The 24818-nt window shown below is 40.4% G+C and overlaps 1 protein-coding gene across 2 annotated transcripts in view; it reads left to right on the plus strand.

Annotated features, from left to right (window-relative positions):
- The window catches only part of KCMF1 (potassium channel modulatory factor 1), a 77311-nt gene extending 54988 nt beyond the window's left edge, over positions 1–22323 (plus strand). For both annotated transcript variants that reach the window (XM_054577634.1, XM_054577635.1), the window contains exons 4-7: positions 11019–11120; positions 13287–13461; positions 15615–15897; positions 20216–22323. In XM_054577634.1, the coding sequence (XP_054433609.1) occupies positions 11019–11120; positions 13287–13461; positions 15615–15897; positions 20216–20477 (822 nt within the window). In that variant the 3' untranslated portion in view covers positions 20478–22323. The remainder of the gene's footprint in view (positions 1–11018; positions 11121–13286; positions 13462–15614; positions 15898–20215) is intronic.
- The last annotated feature ends 2495 nt before the right edge of the window (positions 22324–24818 follow it).

Consider the following 24818-nt stretch of genomic DNA (forward strand, 5'->3'; position numbering starts at 1 on the left):
ATTGTTCATAGTTTTGATCTTCTTTTTCTTAGATAAGTCCCTCTAACATTTCATATAATAAGGGCTTGGTGATGATGAACTCCTTTAACTTTACCTTATCTGGGAAGCACTTTATCTGCCCTTTCATTCTAAATGATAGCTTTGTTGGATAGAGTAATCTTGGATGTAGGGCCTTGCTTTTCATGACTTTGAATACTTATTTCCGGGCGCTTTCTTGGCCTGTGAGGTTTGTTTCAAGAAATCAGCTGGTAATCTTATGGGAACTCCTTTGTAGGTAACTGTCTCCTTTTCTCTTGCTGCTCTTAAGATCTCTCCTTATCTTTAATCCCAAGTAATTTAATTATGATGTGTCTTGGTGTGTTCCTCTTTGGGTCCAGCTTCTTTGGGACTCTGAGCTTTCTAGACTTACGTGTCTTAGTTCCTTCACCAGATTGGGGAAGTTTTCCTTCATTATTTTTTCCAATGAGTTTTCAGTTTCTTGCTTTTCCTCTCCTCCTCCTGGCTCCCCTAAGATTCAGCCTTTGGACCGTTTAAAGTTGTCCCAGAGGTTCCTAAGCCTCTCCTGATTTTTTTGAATTCTCGTTTCTTTATTCTGTTGCAGTTGAATGTTTATTTCTTCCTTCTGTTCCAAATTGTTGATTTCATCCTGGCTTCCTTCCCTTCACTGTTGGTTCCTTGTATATTTTTCTTTATTTCATTTTGTGTAGCCTTCCCTTCTTCCTTTATTTTGCGACCATATTCAGTCATTTCTGTGAGCATCCTGATTTCCAGTGTTTTGAACTCTACACCTGATAGGTTGTCCATCTCCTCATTGCTTAGTTCTTTTTCTGGAGTTTTAATCAGTTCTCTCATTTGGGCCATATTTCTTTGTCACAGTGCACCTGTTATGCTGTAAGTGGCAGAGACTTAGGTATTTGCAAGGGCGGGGCAACCCACTTTGCCACATTGTGACACTGTATGTGGGGAAAGGGTCAGAGAGGGAACAATGCCACTTTCTCAGCTCTCACCCCAGTTTCAAGAGACTCGCAGTTTCTCCTGTTGCCCCAGTCCCCACAGATTTTTACAGCCAGGGGTTCTGGGAATTTAATTTTCCCTCTCACTGGAACCCTGTGTAGTGTAGTCTGTGTTACTCCCTATTTGTTCCTCCTGGTTTATCCACACACAGATGTGGGACCAACAGGTCTGCCAGCTGCTGCCTTGCCTTGTGTCCTTTCCACCCATTTGCCCATCTCTGCCCCTTCTACCAGTCTGGATGAATTTTTCCTCCTTAATTCCTTGGTTGTTGGACTTCCTTACAGTTCCATTTTCTGGCAGTTCTGGTTGTTTTTAAATTCGTTGTTTCCTTCTTTTGGTTGTGCCAGGAGGCAAAGCATATCTGCCCACACCTCCATCTTTGCCAGAACTCTTGATAATTTTTATAACCCAGGATATTAACACTGACTTGATACTCAGTAAATACTTAATGACTTTGTTTGTACATAGTAACAATTATGCAGTATAACTAATTTAACCAGTCAGAACTTTAACTTTACCAGCTTACCCAGGTTTGATAGCATGGGTCCTTTAACTGGATATCGGGCTATAGCTGTGAAGAGTAGCGTAAGAGGCATTGTGCTTATTGCAGTTCTTGAAAGTCCTCCTTCCTTAACATTCACAAGGCTTTACTTACGTGATTTCATAAACTTATATAGGATGGAGAGATATATTATATATAACTACATGCCTAGTTTGGAACTCAGAGCACAATGAGTACATGGTTGGCAGAACTCATCATGTGGTTAACTTTCATGTCAAAGCTAGTCTAGGGAGACCTACCTAACCTTTTACTAGAAAGTTGGTATAGTATTGCCCTGGCTAGTGTGGTTCAATGGATTGAGTGCTGGCCTGCAAACCAAAGGGTTGCCAGTTCAATTCCCAGTCAGGGCACATGCCTGCGTTGCAGGCCAGATCCCCAGTAGGAGGTGCATGAGAGACAACCACATATTGATGTTTCTCTCCCTCTCTCCCTTCCCCTCTCTTTAAAAATAAATAAGTAAAATCTTTTTTTTTAAAGGAAAGTATAGTATAAATTACAGGAAAATTGTTTGACTTGAAATTGTGTTTTTATCGTTCTTGTGCTTATGATTGGATAAAAAAGTAAATTTACATATGGATGAAAAAATAAAGCAGAGCTTTTCTGAAGACTGTAGAGCGGTGACAATGGGCAGGTTCTTCTACATCTTAATTTTTCTTCAGAACCTAGAACTCCTGAGAGACAAGGGCTTCCTTCCCCACCCCCCCATGATTAATTTTATAACTTGATTCAAGCTGTAATAGAGAAAAGGAATGAGGACTGGGAGAGAGGGAAGGAATTTTCATGTAATGATGGGAGAAAAAGCAGGGACACATGGGACTACATGGGGGCTGCAGAAGGGCTCATATATGAGAAAAGGTGTGGGTTTCTCAGCAGAAAATAGCTGAGTCGTCAGCTGTGAAAAAGGAAAGGGGTGAGGTGAACGCAACTTTGATTTTCCGTATTTCTTTGCCCTCAGAAGATAGTGTCTTGGAAAGCGAAATATTCACTGGCTTTTTGTAAAACAAGTAACTTATAACTTCTGAATGTATTTCTCCAAGTATTAACCGAGAGTATTACATTTAATGTGTGAAGTGTTGAGAAGTATTGCTCTTTGAAGTCATCAAATTCTTGGAGTAAGACACAAAGACCTTTAGAATGATAACAAATTTAAAACATGGCTTTTACCCACATACTTCATGGCCTCTCTAAAAACCAACCTAGCTCAAATGTGAACACAATTGAAGGATAATGCAGGTGGGAGTCAGGGATGGCTTTGTGGCTTGATAGGCCTTGAAAAATGGATATGATTCCCAAAAGTTGACAGAATCGGGAAGGAATGGCATTATTCAGAGGGAAAAGACAATGTACCAAGACATGATGTTGAGAAAGAACATAGTAGGTTGTGGGTATGGTAAGGCGTTGGTTGTTGTGGGAAATAAAATTGAGTGGGCTGATTGAGGCCACATAAAGAGGGAAGCTTTAAAACCAGAATATCTGTCCACTTGGTTCAGTGGACATTAAAGAGACACTTTGGCACTCGTACAGAGGAATGACAGGACTTTCTTCACCATCATGCGACCGAGGCTGTCATTTGGGAAGGGAAGTATGGTAGACTTTGAATGATTCTTTGTTCTTTTGAAATAGGATGAATCTAATTGTAATGATTATGTGGATGAGCATGGATCAAAAAGGGTAGAAATTACAAAGCTGTGCTCCCTGTTATAAGATCATGGTTGCCAGAGAAATGATGCATTAAACAGTTGCTATCACTAGAAAATAATGATATAAGATGTAGGGAAATGACAACTTTTGAACAGATGTCTCCAAAGGAAAACGTTTCTCATGGATCTAAAACTAGTCACGTAGCCCTGACTGATGTAGCTCAGTTGTTTGGGCATTGTTCTGCAAGCCAAAAGGTTACTGGTTCCAATTCCCAATCAGGGCACATGCCTGGGTTGCAGGCCCCAACCGGGGACGGGACGTATGACAGGCAACTGATTGAAGTTTCTCTCATCGATCTTTCTTTCCCTCTCTTCCTCCCTCCTCTCTTCACTCTCTAAAAATAAATAAAATCTTTAAAAAAAATAAAACCAGTCATATAAAGGAAAGAAATTAGTTTATCAAGTTTGTGATTCAGAAATCTAGTGAAGAAATGCCAGTTGCCAAGGCAGTTATTTTATGTAGGGTGTTTGCTGTTAACAAGAAACATGGCATCGCCCTCCCTCGTGTGGCTCATGTGGACTGAGAGGATGAGGCGTTAAAGTGGACCAGCCTCGTTATAAAGAACTAACCCAGCTCTTTGGTGTCTTCTGAATGATTTTCATGTAGAAACTAGTTTCTGTATAATGCTACAGTGTAGCTTTAGTTAAAGCCAGTTTATATGTAGAGCAGATAGGTACTTTTTAAAAATGCAGTATTCTATAGCAGTAAACAAAATGAGCAAGAAACTTGTTATTAAGCCTATCCAAAAAACAAAACAAAACAAAAAAACCCATGGAAGGAACTTATCACATGGAGCGTAACTCTTCCTCTGTTCTTTTTAGAGCCCTCCACAGTACCCAGACAGACAGACAGTGCTGTCTGGTTATGGGTGTATGAGTTCAAGAAAGAGGTTGGAGGAAGCCTGACCTTGCTTTAAACTGGTTAATAATTATATGAGGATGAATGTGTAGTGCCCTTGTTTTAAAAACAAAAACCAAGCGTGCTCACTTGAGGGGGGGTGTGGAGAGGAGGGATGTGGGGGACATGGCCTGTCACAGCGGGAAAGTTTTGTAAATTAAGTAGAGACTTAGTGTTTATATGTGGACTTTATATAGTGTTTGTTCTAGACATTGGTCACCACCTGTGTTAAGAATAGGCACTGACTGGTTGAGTACTGTGAATCATAAGCTGGGGCCACATGGGGAAATGGAAACGATTACGTTCTGAGCGTGGGATCTCAGTACATTGGTAAAGGCTTCCAAAAGGGTTGCAGAAAAAAGCAGGGCTGGTTTTGACCTTCAGAGGCAAGGTGAAGCAGAAAGGGAAGACTTGAGCGATAGCAGAGGCAGCATGCAAGGACACTTGTGAATAGGCATGGGGTTGCGGGAATAGGAAGTAACAGTAACATTTGGCGTTTCTTACAACAGGGTAAATGTTCGTTATTTTTCAGTGCCATTGTATATTTAGGCTGTACCTTCCTGATTTATTCAGTCATAAGATAACTGGACCCTTGTTATCTTCTAAATTCCTAGCATCAGTTTCCAGGTAGAGGCATGGGGAACTATATTTTTAAAATCTGTAATCAAATTAAGAAAACACTGACTTAAGCCAACTCAGTAACCCTTAATGTTGACAGGTTGTTGTGATTTTAAGTTAGTGTGTTACATGGAAATTTCTTGTTCAAGTAATAGATATTACTATATCATGTGGCTGTAGAAGTATAATAAATACTAATGTTAACAAACTCATAATTTGAGGATCAGTAGCTTATCCTTTGTGTGGGATATTCTTGTCCTGTAAAAAGGATTAGGTACCACCATGTAGACATAAAGACACACTCAAAACTCAGCAGGATTTGTGTTCCTGAACATCAGGGTGGTGTTCCCTCTGTCCCCATCCCACCCCGACCTCCTCTCTGTTACTGCTCCATTTGTTCTTGCTTTTCTTTCTTCTTCTTGCTTATTACCTCTCAAACAGTACAACCTTCGGTTACCAAAATCCTTATCCTAAAACATGAATTAGCTTGCTAAGTGTATAGCATGAAATTTAAAAGGTGATGTCGGCATCTGGTCCCACCCACAGTGGAGCTTAGTCTCCCTTTCAGAACCCTCGTTGGGCCCAGGTGCGGCAGCATCGCCCACTTGGCTGTGATCTCGTCTCTTAGGTTTTCTATGGAAGCTGCCAAACCAGGTGACCCTCCTGCCATAGTAACTCCTTAGGTCAGTAGTTAATTCTTTATCCCTGGTCGTTATAGAAGTTTGAGTATTGGTTTTTGTGTTATTTCTCTGTGAATGAAGCACTTCTGAATACCTTCATCTTGCTGTCTTAGCACATTTACTGTAATGAAATCTAAAAGACATTGAGTTACAGAACTGAAATTAATATACAGTGTTAAAGATCTTGATTGTCTTTCTGTTGTACATCCCCATCTTAAAGGTGCTTTTCTAGATTGTAGGAGATTATCAATGTTAGTAGAACATTCTTGCCCTGGCTGGTATGGCTCAGTGGATTGCGTGCCGGCCTGCAAAACAGAAGGTCGCCTGTTTGATTCCCCAGTCAGCGCACAGACCTGGGTTGCAGACCAGGTTCTCCAGTTAGGTGTATGCAAGAGGCACCTGATCAATGTATTTCTCAAAACATTGATCTTTCTCCCTCCCTTACCTTCTCAGAAAAAAAAGAACATTCTTAATATTGTACATTTGGAATCTGTCTGTATTTTCCCACTCTGTCTTCCTTCCAAGAATGATATTCTTGAGGAGACTTTTCTCATCTAAGAACATTTACATGCATCTTCAAAGTACTGAAATTTCTGCAGCTACCTTTGCATAATTCAAGTTGTGCATAGATTTTATCCAAAGGCCAATCTAAAAAGAAATAAAAAGAAGATGCTTTTTCCTTTTGGTGGTTATTTTTCTTTGGACAAAAATCTTATACATGCAGTCTTATGATATTATAATAATACAATACATAGTCCAGCACCTACTAACTATTGCAAAATGCCAGGTCTCAAAATACCTAAGTAGGTTGGTTGGTTTTATTTTTAAACAACTGGAGGTTGTATATCCAAACCTTGTTGGTCTTTTTGCTTTAAGAAGTCTGGTCATGATTCCCAAACAAGAAACAAATCACACTGTTCTGCATTTCTCAAAGAGATTACAATCTATTTAAGCAAGACATAAATACATGAAAAATAAAATAAGTGTATCAAACACTATTACTCAGTGTCACCAGGCAGGAATGGTCCAGACAGTAAAACCTAAATTCCTAGTAAAGAAAGAATTGATACTTTGTACTTTGTAAACTTGTTGCAAACAGAAACAATTGCTTTTCTCCCTGACAGAAAAAAAATGTCTGACCACCTCTCTAGCATCTTCTAAGAGAGGCACGCACATGCATGTCTTCTCTCTGTTTGCCTCACAGGCACATCCTGTGATGACCTCCCTACTTGTTTCACATGTCATGTTTAAACATTATTTCTCATGGGCATCTTAGTTTTTCTTTCATGTATTTATTTGTTTATTTATTTATTTTTAGAGAGAGGGGAAGGGAAGGAGAAAGGGAGGGAGAGAAACATTGATCGGTTGCCTCTTGTAAGCCCCCGACCGGGGACCTGGCCCACAGTCCAGGCATGTGCCCTGACCGGGAATCAAATCAGAGACCTTTCAGTTTGCGAGATGAGGCCCAACCCACTGAACCACACCAGTCAAGGCTTAGGTTTCTTGAGGCTATTCTCAGTCCGGTGGCAGATAATCAGGACAGCTGGCTGCCTGCACAGGAGGAGAACTGGGATCACAGAGTCGAATTCTCAGGGAACTTCTGCTTTCTAGAAATCAGGGTAGTTTGTTTTTCCCCCTGTGTCCCCGTGCTGTCCTTCCAGGTCGCACCTTTCCCTGCCTCATCTCCAGTGCTACTCTCTTCTCCCCCACAGCTGTCAGGGGCAATAAAGTCACCACTAATTGCCCAGATTTTTCTCCACGTGAAAGAATTTAAGCACAGGGCGCATGTGTTGGCAAGATGAGTCACATATCCTCAACTCTCCTTTTTCCCTAGAGAGGCACAAGACTGAAACTTGACCTGTGTATGTCCCAGGGGCTCCCTTTGATCATGCTCCTTTGCTTCAGACCTGTGTTCTTACCTGTGTTCTTTAAGATGGAAGTTCTTCATATTTCGAGGCTTAGCTATCGCTTAGATTATCCTCTGTCCCTTTGGACCTCTGGAAGAATGAGGGCCTTTCCTCTAATAGTTCCTCATTCTTTCCATCCTTACCCTCTCCTGCCTCCTTTCACCACTTCTGTCGAAACTGCTGTTTCAGACACCTCATTTCCAATCTATCAAGCCGCCGCTGCCTCCCTGTGCACCATTTTATTCCCACTTCCTCCTTTTATCCCTTGCCCTAAGGTCTGCAGGAAATCGGTCTTCTAATTCTTGACCTTTCCCTGATCTGAAGCTCTTGTGCCACCCACCCACCCTCTTTTCCTCCTGGAAGTCCAATTCATGAAGTTCTAGAGCACATTTGCATATAATCAGTAATCATTGTCTGTCTTACCATATCACATTTAAAATATATAAGTTTGCACAGTTGCATCATAGTAAGAGCTTTGCTGTCTTATTTGGACATTGGCCCTCAAGTCTAGCTTACTTTAGAAAAGCTTATGTCTCAGTCTTTACCATTCAGTACTAGGCTTTGTCAGGCAGAATGTGCACTAAATAGCATATTTTAATTTTTTTATGGAAACTGTTTTGCTAGACCACATGAATGAATCAGAAAGCTGCTAGAAGGCTTCACTAGGGCTCAAGTTTGAACTGTCTGGACTGGTGTGTCTGACTTTGAGATACTGTGTTTTCATTGTGAGTGACAGCATTGATGTGCTGTAGTTTTGTTTTTTTTTTTATTATATTTTATTGTTTATACTACTACAGTTGTCCCAATTTTCCCCCTTTACCCTCCTCCGCCCAAGGCCCCCCCCCCCGCCCCCGCCCAGACAATCCCCACACTGTTGTCCATGTCCATGGGTCATGAGTATATATTCTTTGGCTGCTGTATTCCCTATGCTGTACTTTACATCCCCGTGACTCTTCTCTAACAATGAATTTGTACTTCCTATCCCTTCACCTTTTTTTGCCCATCCCCCAAGCCCCTACCCCACACTGGCAAACATCAGTATGTTCTCTGTATCTATGATTCTGTTTCTGTTCTGCTTGTTTATTTGTTTTGTTTTTTAGATTCCATTATCCATAGATATGTATTTACTGCCATTTTATTGTTCAAATTTTTGATCTTCTCAAAGAAAACCCTTTAACATTTCATATAATACTGGTTTGGTGATGATGAACTCCTTTAGACTTTTCTTGTCTGGGAGGTTCTTTATATGTCCTTCAAATCTAAATGATAGCTTTGCTGGGTAGAGTAATCTTGATTGTATGTCCTTGGTTTTCATCCTTTGAATATTTCTTGCTAATCCCGTCTAGCCTTTTGAGAAATCAGTTGACAGACTTACGAGATCTTCCTTGTAGGTAACTAACTGCTTTTCTCTTGCTGCTTTAACCTTTGGCATTTTAATTATGATGTGTCTTGGTATGGGCCTCCTTAGGTTTGTTTTCTTTAGGATTCTTTGTGCTTCCTGGACTTCTATGTCTATTTCCTTCACCGCGTTAGGGAAGTTTTCTGTAATTATTTTTTCAAATAGGCTTTCAATTTCTTGCTCTCTCTCCTCTCCTACTAGCCGCCCGATGATGCGAATGTTGGAATGCTTGAAGCTGTCCCGGAGGCTCTTTATACTACCCTCTTTTTTTTATTATTTTTTCTTCTTGCTGTTCTGATTCGGTGTTCTCTGCTTCTTTATATTCTAAACCACAGATCTGAATCTCAGCTTCATCCTACTCTACTATTGATTCTCTATAAATTTTTATTCATTTCAGTTAGTGTAGCCTTCATTTCTGACTGGTTCGTTCTTATGGTTTCCATCTCCTGTTCTATGCTGTCGAAGTTCTTTCTGAATTCAGCTGCTCTTCTCCTAAGTTCGTTCAGTATCCTTATAACCACTGTTTTCTACATCTAGTAGATTGGTTTTCTCCATTTTGATTAGTTCTTTTTCTGGAGTTTTGTTCTGTTCTTTCATTTGGGCCATGAAAGAACATTTTTTTGTCTCCTTATTCTGGTAGCCTCCTTGTGTTTGTTTCTGTGTATTAGGTAGAGCTGCTACAACTCCCTGGTTTGGTAAAGTGGCCCAATGTAGTAGGTGTCGTGTAGGGTCCAATGGCACAGCTTCCCCTATCACCCAAGTTGGGCACTTGAGGTGCACTACCCTGTGTGGGCTGAGTACACCATGCTGTTGTAGTTGAGCCTTGATTGCTGTTGGCAGGTCAATGGGAGGGATTTACCCAGGCCAGTCAGCTGCAAGGACTGGCTGTGACCATGGACCACCAACCTCCAACCACCATGGAGGATCAGCTGTACCAAGGCCTATCTCACAGATTAGGACTTACTTCATCAGTAGGGCTCTGGTGCCCACTGGGTTTGCCCCTCGATTGTGTTACTTGTGAAGGTGGTTGGATGGATGATACTCCAGCGTGGTCTGTAGCTTTCCATGGGGTGTGCTGGCCCTGAGATTTCCTAGGTGGTGCAGGCCAACGTCAGCCCCCACCCTCGTTCTGTCCAGGGCCACCTGGCATAAGCTACAAAGTGATCTGCAGGTGGCTGCTGCTTGTTTGGGGCTTGGAGGTTTCCAAGCTGTGAACTGAGGCCAGCTGTTGCTAGTGCGAGGCTTAGGGCCACTTAACAAGAGAGATTAGGGCTCACTCAGGACCAGACGCAGCTTGTTTGAGAGGATTTAGAAAAATCTGAAGCATGAGCCAAGACAGGCCATTTGTATGAAAAAGTCACTGGAAACAGCTTGGCTGGGCCCGAAAGTTGGGTGGGGCAGAGCCTCAGGGAATCACCAAGGTGGGGCAAACACTGTAAACCAGGTTGCTGGAGTCTCTGTTATGGTGTCCACCTGCCAGCTCTTTGTGGAGAGGGCTCACAATAGGAACAGTGGCCTTGTCAGCACTTCTGTCTGGGAGAAAGCTGTCCCCCAGCTCTCGCCCTGATACTGGACACTTCAGTTCCTCCCTGAAATGCCTTTGGTGCCTCTCAAGCTGCTGCCCCCATGCTGGAGCTCAGAGGGAGTGAGTGTGAGTAAGTTTGTACATGGGCCCTTTAAGAGGAACTGCCTGGAAACTGAATCCAGCAGTTTCCTTCTTCCACAGCTTCAGTCCCCACTGGTTTGTACAGCCAGCAATTACGGGGACTTGTCTTCCTGGCATGGGAACCCTGGGCTGGGAGGCCTGATGTTAGGCTGAGGCCCCTCGCTCCTGAGATATCCCTCTCAGTTTTGATCCACAACATATGGTGGGACCAGCATGTTCTACATCTGCCCCTCCTGCCAGTCTCAGCGGGATTTCTTCTTCAATTCCGTATTTGTAGGACTTGCATTCAGCTCGATTTCTGGTGGTTCTGAGTAATGGTTGTTGTGTAGTTTAGTTGTAATTTCGATGTGGTTGTGTGAGGAGGCAAGCCATGTCTGCCTATGTCACCTTCTTAGCTTTCTTTCCTGATGTGCTATAGTTCTTGTTCAGGCCTCCCCTGTGTTCACTAGTTCAGGATCTACTGTGTTTTTACCTGGTTAAAACTTGGTGGTAGTAAAATTTACAGTAAAATATTCATCCAGAAAGATGCCTGATCAGTGTTCATTTATTAAATCTGCTTTCTTTTTCATTTCAGATTTGTCCTATATGTGCAGCATTACCTGGAGGTGATCCTAATCATGTCACGGATGACTTTGCAGCTCATCTTACACTTGAACACAGAGCCCCTAGAGATTTAATATCCTTTCCAGACGCAACAGAGGAAAAAGTTGTTTGTAACAATTGTCATTTGATTATTTTTAAGGATAGTATCCCCAAAGGCAAAAACTAACCTCTAATTTTATTTTATTTAGTTTATTTGATGTTTTCATAAAAGTAACTCAGTGTTGAGATGCAATTTCTTATTCCTTTTTTAATATGCTATGACTTTTATATGAGTCATGCTTATTTAGTAAAAGTTGACTTACTCATCATTGTTAGTTTATAAGATAGTTTGATCAGGTTGTAAGTTCAGGAGAATGTTTTCATACAGAAGAGGAAAATGCTGTCCCAAATTAAAATCTAATTAATGAACTATAAGGAGAGTTTACTTGCTTCCCCTCTCTGTTCTCTGTTGCCTTCTCCTGTTATGGGTGGGATGGTGGGCAGATGTGCATTTGGGGCTCTTTTTCCCTTTTGGAGTCTCTTCCAGGGAAAGCCACTTCCTGCCCAGTCTCTCTGAGCAGGATAGCATACGGTCAGGTCCAGCTCTAACTTCCTTTTCTACTTTCATTTCTGCTTCCCCTTCCCAAGCCTACCTATCTCATGACAGTTCCTGGCAGTGTTCCCTGTAATCTCCCAAAAGTTTATTAGCACACCAGCGTAATTAAATGTGTAGGTGCCATGCTTCTGGTTTCAGGTTATGAATTGTTTTTCTATAACTATCACTGATTAACACAGGGTTTTGTTCTCCTGTGAAGGTTTCGGTGTTCGTTGCATTTTGAAGCAATTCAAGCTCTAATCACAACTTTATTCTCTGCCAGACTATTCTTAATTCTTTTGAATGCCTCTTGGCATTCAAAATAATTCAACCTTAGACCTGTTGAGAGAGAAACTGGTTTGGTGGTTTTCTTGTCCTACAGCTCATCCCTTGATCACAGTTCCTAATTTTCTAATTGGAAATATGGCCCTTTATAGTTATAGGAAGATAAGTAGAAACCAATGGAAAGTAAAGATATGAACCCAACTGAAGATACAAGAATGTCAGCCTGACCTGAGCCAGTACTCAATAAAAAAGGAAGCTGTTCTTTCTTTCTCTTAAGTGCAGGGACCCTGAAAGCAAAATGAAGAAAGCAGTGATTATTTTTTCTGAGAGCATAAGGAAACCCAAATGGGCCAAAAATACTTAAGCATTTGAGTGACTTTTCATTTCATACAAAAGAATCCTGTGACAGTGCTCAGAAGGACTGCGTTTGATCCTTCCTTCACTCCAGCGCCATGAAGAAGCCAGGCAAATAATTGAAAACCCAGCTGTGATCCTGACTTTCCTCAACGAGTTTATGAACCTCTAGGGAACTTGGTGTCTATTCAGTAGAATGTCCCACATCATCTACATCCTGTCTTTGAGATTTTTATAAGAATCGGGTTATCAAGAGAAGATTAAATTACATAAATTATAAGAGTAGGAGAAGGCATTTGTTACATTTGAGATTCCAAACAAGTATTACCATGGAAGCATAACAGGTATCCGGGAAGCATATTAATTTTTCAGGTGCTTTGTGGTAACTTTGACATGAGGGAGTAGCTTCTCTCTAAGCTTCCTGGGCACCAGAACCGTGTTTTGTTTTGGGGGGTTTTTTTTGTTTGTTTGTTTGTTTGTTTGTTTTTGCAGCATTGAAAAAGAGCTTAAACACAGTTTAAAATTAGTAACCCAGAGGACTCTTACTCCAGAATTTAAATTATTAATAATATTCTTTTCTCTTTACAACTTTAATTAAGATTTGGTCAGCTTGTATATTAGCACACTCTCCCCAGATATAAAAACTGATGCTTATGGATTGTGGTTACTTCATTGTAAACATATAAGAAATTCAATGCTGAGAACATCATGGTAAGGGATCGTCCCATCTTGGGTATCTGACTGTGCGATGCCTTTCTCCTTATTTAGCACTGTTAACTTTGGTTATTTTAGCTGGAACCAGGAGGAAATTTCTTTGAAAACATATGTAATATACAAACACTCTAACATTGCTTTAGAGTTGTTAAAAGCCCTTATAAATGTAGTTGTGACATTTGCATTCTATATTAAATGTGCTATTTTACAATGCTTCCAATTTAGGAGATCTCCATCTATTTAGCAAGGGCTTAAGTGATTTTTTTTCCTGTCTATAAAATACTTGGGTTCTTTTCTTAACTTTGGAGTTATGATGAATCGAGTGGTGTTCGACATGTACGTAGAATGTTTCACCCTGGCCGGGGATTAGGAGGTCCTCGTGCTCGTAGATCAAACATGCACTTTACTAGCAGTTCTACTGGTGGACTTTCTTCTTCTCAGAGTTCATATTCTCCAAGCAATAGGGAAGCCATGGATCCCATAGCTGGTAAGTTAGTTTCATGTTAACAATGGAAATGGCTGGGCACGGGGCTCCCTTTAAAGTTTTTGTTGGAATTTATGGTCCTAGGAATCTCTCACCATACTCCAACATTCTTTCACAAAACTTTATAAGTATAAAGTATTTTTAAAATAGACAGCCTAATGTAGTTCATATCATTCTGGTATTTCTTCAAGTACTTAGAGGCATAAGGCAATAAGACATGGCTCTATGTTCTGTTAGTGGCCTGCAGTGAAACCCAAGAAAATCATAAGAGATTTCCATTGACTGCCAAAATTGCATGGTTCAACCTCCACAAATATACAGATAAGAAAACTAATTGACAAGACTAAAGAATTAAGCTCTTCTCATACGAGAAAGTTAAAGTAGGAATTTCTGTGTTCTTGCCTTGATTTGAGAGCTCTATTGTGGAATATACTAAAAAGTACATGTTTTAATGGCTTGGGAAAATCTTACTGAAAAAACAACATTTGAACATGGAGTGTATAGCAAGTCAGGGGGTTTAATGCATAGCCACCCTGGAAGCCGCCAGCCACAGACAAAAGGGTTGAGGGTCCAAATAAAATATCAAAAATCATTGTGGGTAACCAAAGGAAATTAGACTTTGGGTAGTGCGCACACAATAGAGTATACAGATATTGAATTATATTGTTATTAACCAATGTACCGCAATAAACTTAATTTTTTAAAAAATTGCTATAGCCTGAGACTGAGACGCATCAAGCACAGACAGGAAGTGATACTGTGGGGGGGCCTGTGACAAGTTCTGACTGTGTGCACATAGGAGAATGTGTACCTGGAAGCAGTGATACGTCTTGCACTGAGAAGTGTGTAACACTGAGAAGTGTGTAAGTCTGTGATGTAAACTAGGGACAATTTCACTCATAAAATGTTCTTTAAAATATGAGATGCGCAGTATAAAATCATTCCAAATGTGCTTTGGGCCTTAGAGTGTACAATAAACCCAATAAACTCAGTTTTGGGGCTTTGAAAAAATATTTATCCAAAGAGAATATTACCTGCTGTCTTTGGTAGCACGTTCTAAAACTAAAGGTTAATTTTTGGGGTGATGGTTGCCAGAGGGGAGTGGGAATTGAGGGACTGAGTAAAAAAAGGTGAAGGGATTAAGACATCAGCTTGGTAGTTACAAAATAAAGTAACCCTGGGAATGAAACTCAAAATTGAGAAATTCTCTCCATTATTTCAATTTTTTGTCTGTGGCAATTAATTTATTTTAATGATGAATAATATGAAGGAATGGAATAAGAACTCCTGGGGTAAGACAACAGTGAACAAGAAAACAACCATGCCTGTTAATGAGTTTTAATGACTAAGAATATTTGCTAGCCTGGGAATGTCTGGAAGGCAATTGTAAATTCCAAGTACGCTAGGTAGGTAGACCCTCAAAGTAGGACAAGGCAATGATTGGATCTTCCTTAAATGAAGATGCTGGAACAAAGGTCCACATCACTCTTAATGAGTACCACCTTATTAAAACTGGAGTCTGGATCATAACAGACCACGAAATAGGCTATGCAGTCAGGAGCCCATCAGCCTTACTGAGCAACTCTCCAGCCACAGTACGAGAAGGTGCCCGAGAAGGAAGACAAAGTCAAGTGTGCAAGGGTCACAGTTAGAAATGACACAGGTCTCTTGGATTTAATTCTAATAATTTATTCAATTATTGATTAAATGAGTGCCTACTATGTATCAGGCACTGTTTAAGAACTGGGAAAATCGTAACAGTACATTTGATCTCTGCTTTCCTGAAACTCATGTCGAGAGGGTTTATATGTTCTGATAGGACTAATAGATGAACCAGTTTAATCCACTGAAATACCAAGAGAAAGTATAACTACATTAGCTCATTGAGCAAATAATTTAAACAATGCCATGTTTTGCTTAAAACGAAAATAATTGTATGCGAGTTAGTATTCATATGGGCACTCTCCACACACAGCAACTCCTGCCAGTGGGAGTTATCCTAAAAAGGTGTTGCTCCAAGCTGAAACTACATGTTGCCGTGGGTACCTGCCTGTAGACCATCATTTTTAATATTCCTCGGGGAAAAGAGTGATCTGTATCCGTTTGTATTCCTCAGCCTTTAAGTAGACATTCATCATCTTCGTTTCCATTGGCAGAGCTTTTATCTCAGTTATCAGGAGTGAGACGTTCTGCAGGAGGACAGCTTAATTCTTCTGGCCCTTCCGCCTCTCAGTTACAACAACTGCAGATGCAGCTGCAGCTGGAACGGCAGCACGCCCAGGCAGCGCGGCAGCAGCTGGAGACCGCGCGCAACGCGAGCCGGCGCACTAACACAGGCAGTGTCACCGCTACAGTCACGCAGTCCACAGCGACTGCCAACACCGCAAGCACGGAGAGTAACCAGCAAGCTGTCCAGAATTCCCAGTTTCTTTTAACAAGGTGGCTCATTTATTAACATTACTTTCAGAAGCAACATTGATTAGCACTATGCAGTCTGAAATAATCTCTTCTCTTTTGTGCTTATGTATGTTATTAAACACTTTGCCTCTGACCGAACCATTAAAGCCCACAGATCTCTAGTCAAAACTGCGTATTCAGTATTTCCCTGAGAACATGAAAAATAATTCTTATTTTAGATAAAGTAGGAATGCTGGTGGTCTTGCGTGAACCGCCTATCATCTAATAAGACTTTCTTTTCCCAGATTGCCCATAAAACTTAAACACCATATCATTACATAGATGGGACATATTAGGTACTTTTATTATCATAATTTCTTTTCACTGCCAATTTCAGTCTTCTGTGAAATAGTAAAGGGTACAAGAGACGATTTCATAACATACTGGTTTTCTTCTGAGAATTTTATAAAGAAGCAGTATTTAAATTCTTACAGTCAGTGCACACAAAAGTAACTCTTAAAAGAAGGGTTTACCACAGTGTAAAAAATACTCAGTACACTCGGTAAGTGGCTCTACTGGATGGAGTGGAGTTCTTTCTTTCTTCTGAAAACTACCATTAGCAACTGAGGTGTTCCTGTGCCAAAAACCTCACAGACATTTTATGTGACTTTTAAGAATATAAAGGAGTTCAGAAAGAGCAATAATGAGTAGACTTTGGCTCAACAGAGAATAAACCTGGACTAATTTGGGCTTTTAGTGGAACAGAGAGGAATATAAAATAAAAACTGAAATGAAGAAGAAAATTAGTGTAATATATCAGTTGTCTCCAAAATGCAGTGTGCATGACAGATGTGAGAAGAAAATATTATTTCTATGTATATTTCTTTTATCTCATACTTTTAAGTGTCTCTGGCACATTTACAGAGTTGTAAATAACATGTGAATGCAGACTAAACAGTGTTCATGGACCTCTGTCTAGAGCCTGAACTTTGCCATTTACTTAGTTGGGACCTTAGGCAAGTCATTTAACTTCTCTAGACCTGTTTTATCATCATTATCCTGTGAGTTTTGCCTCAGGGAAGAGAGAATTGTTTTGAGAATGAATCAGAATACTCGTATATATATGATCTGGCTCAGTATCTGCCATAGAATAAAGGCCCGATTAATGGGACCCTGTTATCTGTTATGGATCTAAGGAGGAAGTTTCAAGTGGGGAGTTTACATTTGGATTATCTCTGCAAAGTCAGTAACTGTGCCTGGTTATTACCAGCACATGTTTCAGATAGATCTAGCATGCTGCCATATAACTTACCTGTAGGGACTGACCAGCCACAACCTTGTCACTTGCCAGATCGAGATACCTACCTCAAAAAGGTGACCTACCAATGTGTACATCCACTGAGAGCTCACTAACCTGTGGGTGGAACGAATGTATTGACAGCGCCCGTTAGAAAAGATATCTTCCACCCTGACCATTATGGCTCAGTTGGTTGGATATTGAACCGCAAACCGAAAGGACACTGGTTTGATTCCCAGCCGGAGCACATTCCTGAGTTGTGGGTTCAGTCCTGGTTGGGGCTTGTATGGAAGACAGCCAATCCATGTTTCTGGTATCAATGTTTCTCTCCCTGTCTTCCTCCCTCTCTTCCCCTCTCTGTAAAATCAAAAATGAAATTTTAGAAAAAGGCATCCTACTCTATGCCCCATTGTTTGTTTTGTTGTTGTTTTGTTGTTTTTTATTATTGTGTTGTTTTGTTAGCCCCATACTCAGTGGGCTTGATAAGGGATTTTTCTCTGCAGTTTTTCTATATTAGAATCCAGCTCGCAGGGCATGGTATGGGTAATTTCTTTTTGTAGCTTCTTGAAGGCCCCCTTCTGTCCGATACTTTACATTGCATAGTACCTTGCAATTTGCAGGCCACTTTCACATTTTTCATTGTGTCATTTGTTCCTGACTCATATGATTTACGTAAGGCAATATTTTCTCAAAAATATTCCCTGTGATTTTATATATTCTGTTACTTATGTTCTTCCCCACCCCCCTGCCCCCTGATGAGTAAGTTTAGGCAAAACTAAGTAACAAAAATAGTTTATTTACCATTGGATTTCTGAGAACTTCAAATAGTGTATTAACATGTATTGTGAATGCTCAAGGCAAGCAGTGGCTGCAGTGTCTCCAAGGGGAAATCCTGGTCTCTGGTCACACAGCTGTTGTGTGATGTGCGTGGGGCTCAAGCCTGATCTTTGGTTTCTTTATCCAGAGGCAGTTCCTGTTTGTGCAGCCCTGGACCTGATGGTGAGGTCTTTAGGGGGTCATTGACCATTTAGAAAGTGATGAAGCGCCTGTGTCAAGCTTTGGTCTTGGTAATGAAGCCAGCTAGTTTTGCTAACCCCGATTTGAGGATCCTTACAAGCTTTGCGGTTACCTCTAGATCCCAAATGAAGTTTGGCCTTAGCCATCAGGAAACCTAGCTGTAGCCTACTACCAGATTCTGTCTGCTTCTCAGGAATGAAACATTTTGTCAGTTATTTCCTAAAAATCAAAGCAGTAATACTGGAATTACATGCTCTCCAAAGGTTTGGAGCCTCAGCCTGTATGTTTCTAGTTTTCCTGCTTACTATATAGGAAGTCCTCTATATATCCTTTATTTTTCTGTGGTGCCTTTGATTTTAGGGGTTTTTCCCCCTCCTTTCTTTCTTTACTGGAGGCCTTTTCTAAAGCTAAGGATAGAGAATGTATTTCAGTTCTTAACACTTACAGTTTTTGCTTGAAAATATGTAGCCTATTAGTTTCCTTTTCTGTTAGATACTTCCTTAGAATATTCTTAATTTGGGTTTTGTCTTTTTTTTAAGATTTTATTTATTTATTTTTAGAGAGGAGAATGGAGGGAGGAAGAGGGAGAGAAACATCGATGTGTGAAGAGATACATTCATCAGTTGCCTCTCGCCCATCTGCAACTGGGGTCCTGGCGCTCAACCCAGGCGTGTGCCCTGTCTGGGAATTGAACTGGCGACCTTTTGGTTCCCAAGCTAGCGCTCAATCCACGAAGCCACACTAGTCAGGGCTCTCAGTTTGGTTTTAGTCATTAATACCATCAGTCATTTTCTTCCACTGTAGATTTAATAGCTATTTTGTAAATACCTTTCACATCTTTTTGTTTTCTTTAAGTTCTGGAATTTGGATCTTTTAATTTGTCTTCTGAGCCCATAGATTTAATCATTTGGTGGTTTTGAACTTGACAGCTGTGAGATTTTGAGCAAGTCAACTTAAACTCTGCTTCAGTTTCCTCTTCCTGTAAAATGTTGATAGCAACAGGACTTATAGGAATTAAAAGAGATAATACAAAAAGCACTTAGAGCCTCACCCGTCGTAAGTGCCCAGTGCATATCCTCCCTTGTTACTTTGGGAGGCCTCTGTGCCTTTCGGCATAGGTAGGGCAGAGGAGAGCAGGTGCCAGCCGTACAGAAGTGTGGAGCAGACCTGTGTGTGGGCACGTGCACCTGGGTTCTCTGGGCGAAGCTCCTGCCCTGCACGCCTGCTGTACCTCTTTCATTGTCTCCATGTTCTCCCTGTTCTGTTCGTTTTCCTGACTCCATTGCTCCAGCTAGTTTTCCTGTCTGTCTTTACCACTGAAAATGTAGAGAAATGAAATCAGTACTGAAACTGAGCAGAATTTTGCTTAAGTCATTGAAGAGGTTAGTAACAAGAATTCAGCTCTTAAGGTCTACACTGTCTCCAGGCAGATAAGCATTCTGGGCCGTTAACCCTCAGGGCAGCCCTGCCTACCAAGTTGCTGGCAGGAGACCTGTGCAGGAGGGCTGTGAGCGAGGGTGGTTCTTGCCCTCTCGGGCTTCTTCGTTTCAGGAAGAATTACATGGAAGTAATAGAGAAAAGTCAAAGAAACTTCTAGGAATTCTTTTCAGTAGAATATTCTAGTCACTACAGATTTTGTGTTTATGACCAGGATTGCTACATTTCCCATTTTTACTACCCACAGGTGAAATCCTGGTTAAGGAAATTACTATTTCCCTAAGCAATCTGATCTGTTAGAAATTTTGTTTTCCTCAGAAGAATTTTCACCACGTTTTCTCTGAAAGAACCATGAGAAGTCTAAATGTACTTGTCTCATTGAACCTAATTAAAGCATAGATTGCACCTCAGGGTAACAGTGTTGCTACAAGTGTGGGGATGAATCTCAAGAAAATTAAGGTGATAAATTAGAGCAAGGTGTTCCAGTATGTCTCAGATTCTGAGTGTTACACCTGTACAGCTTGCACAGTGTAGGACATTGCAGAGATGTGACACACCATTGTCCCGTGAGTTCTATCCAATAAGACCTTTTCTTTTTAACTTACGCAGGTTGAATGATCCTAAAATGTCTGAAGCAGAGCGCCAGTCCATGGAAAGTGAGCGTGCAGACCGCAGCCTGTTTGTCCAAGAGCTCCTTCTGTCCACTCTGGTGCGCGAGGAGAGCTCCTCCTCGGACGAGGATGAACGGGGGGAGATGGCCGATTTTGGTGCTATGGGCTGTGTAGATATTATGCCTTTAGATGTTGCTTTAGAAAACCTAAATTTAAAAGAGAGTAATAAAGGAAATGAGCCTCCACCACCTCCTCTTTGATGACATCCCAATTCGCAGACAATGTCCTCTGTGCTGTATTTGCCAATGAAAGTGGACAACAACTATCTTGGGTTTGTTTGGTGATTGTAATTTCAGGTCTGTCAATCTTGTTACATTGTGTACATTCAAAAGGAAGAGAAAAAATATATATGATAATCATTTCCACATAACTAATTTTTACTTCTAGCAGGTAAATGTAGGTAGCAGTGCAGGGGTGATCTCTGCTTCCTGTACCTTGACATGCAAAAGGCTCTTCTAATACTCCACATTCAAACTGAAGAGGAAAATTGAAATCTCTAATGAAGCTGCTGTGTGTATTTATGAATATTAATGAATAAAAACTGCTTGGATGGTTTACCTTAACTACTGCATGAGGTTTTTTGCAGCGTGCATGAGTTTTAGTGACCTTGTTATTTAAAAGATTAAATACAAGGAGTAAAACTTAAACAAAAATAAAAGCCCAAAGCTTTCCCAAACATTATTCAATGGTTACGCGGCAAAAGAGTTACCTGCTGAAGTAGCTTTTGAATAATGTCTGCCTGAATCACCTTTCTTTGTGTGCCTCCTACGCATAAAGCCGGCTCTGCAGTGGAATCTGAGGGTTGTAGCAGGTGTCGCGCTCCGCCCTGTGTGACTGTCCTGTCGCCCTGTTAATTATCTTACCCACGTGGAGCTCAGCCTGTCTCGTATATTCATCTATAGAAGACACGCCGGTAAAGCTACTGTCGGAATCTGCTGCAGGGTGCTTGTGTGCCCTAAAAACAAATCCTGTTCTTAGTTGTTTCAAGTTTTTACTTTCTGTGGTTGTTTAAAATTTTTTCAATTGTTAAATGTTTTATTCGGGTGTAGATGAATTTTCATTTATTCACTGTTCAACAGAATTAACCTGAATTATGTTGTCTTTGTTCTTGAAAATCTCACATTCTCAATCATATTTTGCGTTATTTATGTATGTGCTTCATAGTTTGCTGAGACAGATCAGTATCAGGGGAGCTTTGAGGATTTGCCTTCCCAGATTTTGTCGATACATTACAACCAAATTCTTAATGCTAACTTTAGCACCTTTTATTTATTGGGTTTTCTCTGGCATAAAAAGTAAAGCCTTTTAATTGAATCATGTCACCTATATGCCTATATTATTAATCCTATGTGTAAAAAAAATGTACAGCTTTTTTGGGTTTGTTTTGGGATTTGGACGGCCGGGATATTTTTTTATTTTCTGTTGCAGTTTTTGTGCATAGACTTTCACAATAGCTCCAAGGCAGGGACAGCGGGTTTGGGGGTTCGGGGGGCAGTTTTTGGAATGTAAATTTAGGACTTTTAAAAAAAGGTGCGCACAGCTTCTGATAAATTTATAACTAGACTTAATCTAATCATGTCTCGTTCCAGTTCTCGTTTCTCTGAGCCCTTTTCTCGGTCCCCCTCCCTTAGCCCTTTTCCTTTCCCGTGTGTGTGTCTCCGTTTCTGCAACACGACAAGCATACGGGCGTGAACACCCTCCGGTGTTCTTCCGAGAACTGTGAAGTCCATGTTCATCCAAGTGTAACCAAAAAAGAACTCATCCCACATGTTTAAAAAACTGTTGCTTCTCCTCCTCTGCAACTTCAGACTCCAACAGTTTCCAGCTATAATAGCTTTGTTTTCTTTAATTTCTGTGACGGAAAATGTTTTAAAGGAGAATTTTACAGCAGGCTTCTGGTTCTACTAGAAGTCAAGTCCAGTAGTGATTTCTTTTTCTCAATTGGTTGTTGAAACGTTTCAAAAACCAGTTTTCAAGCTGTGGTCTTTTCAAACACATCTTCTGCACATAAGTCACACATTTCAATAAAGCATTTTCAAGACTGTTGACCACTTGAATTTCTTTGCTGTTGGTGAATTAGCCTAACCATCATTCAGAGATTTTATATCTCTAATCCAGTATTTTTTTTTTCTTTTTATGCTAAACTTAGAGGTCCTGATTTTGTGTGAATGCACTACTCTGGATGTGAGAAATAGAAATTGCCAATTACATGCTTTCCCTTTTCTGCACAAATTCTGGGAAAATGTAAGATCCTTTTTTTTTAAACGTGGTTTGAGGAAACAACTCTAAGTTCACGTAGGGCAATTTAATTTAGGTGATGAATTTAACACATCAGAAGACTTAAAGGTTCATAAGATTCCATCTCATGTAGAATACTGTATATTAATTATTTTTTACCAGCTATTTTACAAATACCTCACCTCATCCTGTATGTAATCAATTATGATGTATTATCTTAGGACAGAAAGACACAGACTATCAATATAAAAAATATATTTTAAGTCCTTCAAATTCTTGTGTCCTTTTTGTTTAGTTTCTGAATTAACATATTTTTGGAATTACTGAATAATAATTGCAAAGACTTTGATGTAGAGGAGACAAAATTAATATACCATTGTTTATTTTGGCTACACCTTCAAATTTCTAAGTACCAGATCCTGAGTTTTGAGAAATTTTGTTTAGCTTTGAGTGTCTAGGGTATAATAAGTTTGTAAGTGTTCTACAGTGCTTGTCTTTACTTTCTGTTTGTTAATAATTTAAATTTCTGTTCAAAGTGTTCTGGAAGAGTTTAATGTCATGACTCAGAGAATCCAAAAAAAAAAAAAAATTTTACAGTAAAGAGGAAGACCTGCAGAGAATGTTTTATTTCTGTGTATGTAATTTATGGAACAGACTGTGTGGTGTGTTCAAGAATCCCAGAGTGATTCCAGCTGAAACCTCATCATGTGTAGTATATCCATGGGCATCACGTGCCTGGGCATTTAACCGCAGAGAATAGTGGAATTTGAAATTTGACCAAAATAGTGGAATCCACCTCATGTCTCCCTCAGATTGTCATTCATTAGTTTCCTAAAATATTTCAACTGTGAACAAATAAGCGTGCCTATGCTTTATGGCAGTAGTCATATAATTTCTGTTATTGGCTACAGTGAAATATTTGGATTTGTATTTAGATTGTATAGTTTTTAAACCACAGAATTGGTGGCCAGGTTTTTCCTAACAGAATAGTGGATTCTTGTTGATAATTAGACTCAAGTAATAAGAGAAAGCCCATTTCCCTGTGGCCCCCAAGGAAAATGTGGTTTACAATAGATTACATTATTAGAATAGTAGAAGCAACACAAAAATCCATCCCATTACTCTCCCCCCACCCCCGACCCAGTATTTTTTTTCCTTAAACATTTGAATTTTAAATAAGGCACAATGGTCGCTAAGCCTATTTTGGTTTTGTTTTCATTTGTTTTTTTTTATCCATAGGCCACAAATAGAAACAAAGCAGGAAGGGGTCCCAGGAGTTTTCATGGAGGCCCCTCACAGCAAGTGTTCCACTTACCCGTCCGTTTCACTCCATGGCCTGTGGGATCCACACAAACTTCAGTAGTTCATACCTATTTTGAAGGGCAAATAAGGAAGGGAGGTGACAAAGAGGAGAGGTGGTTGGACAAAAGGGGTCTTAGAATGGGATCCTGGCCACTGAAAAGTGTTCAGTGAAAAGTCTGTCATTGGACGCTAATATGGTCAGTACAGCCCTGTGAAACAAGAATGTGTGGAGACTACGTGTGGCAGAGTGGGTGCTGCTAAAAGCTCTTTAACATCAGTTTTGTAAGGAAAAGCCCCATAGCTGAGTCTGTTGTGCTTGTAAATCACTGGCATGTGCAGTCTAGAAGGCACATGAAAATTTATTTCATTATTAAATAAAGCCATAGATAAAATTTTCCCAGAGTGATATGCTGAAGTTAATATTAACGGGCACAAAGGGCATGCCTTTCTGTGCTCTTCTAAAGCTTCACTAGACACTTTTGAAATCAAAACCGTACGTCCCTCAGATGTAACTGTAGCCCTGTCTCCAGGTTGGAGTGAGAAGTTAGGGCTGGAGTGCAAGGTGGAGCAACATTTTGCGTATTTTCTGGTCATTTGTGACAATGTGAAATTCTGTGGTTTTAAACATGGCCTTACCTGAATAATTTATTAACTGTACTCCAAAGCCAAATTTGAGTAACTTTCGGAATAGAATAAAAACTTATTCCTTGTGCCCCTCATCTTCAACCATGCTTAGGCAATGCTTTGCCTTTGTTTCTGGTGAATTAGTACTTGTTAATTCTCAGTTCTGGTTTTTCAGCCCATCTCTGTCGGATAATTGTTCTATAAATAAATATGTGAGCTTGGGGAAATCCTTACCTAAGGAACCCTGCTGCAAGCCTCGCATGTAGGTGCTGCCACTTGGTTAGCAGATTCATGTTTGAAAAATTATTCATTCCTCAGAGAAGCTGGCCCAGACAGGAATCCACGCGGCACTGTAGTCCGTTGCTGTCAGGTGGGTA

Source organism: Pteronotus mesoamericanus, unplaced genomic scaffold (assembly GCF_021234165.1).
Source record: "Pteronotus mesoamericanus isolate MK-2021 breed Mesoamerican mustached bat unplaced genomic scaffold, CSHL_Meso_final contig_44, whole genome shotgun sequence".
NCBI lineage: Eukaryota > Metazoa > Chordata > Mammalia > Chiroptera > Mormoopidae > Pteronotus > Pteronotus mesoamericanus.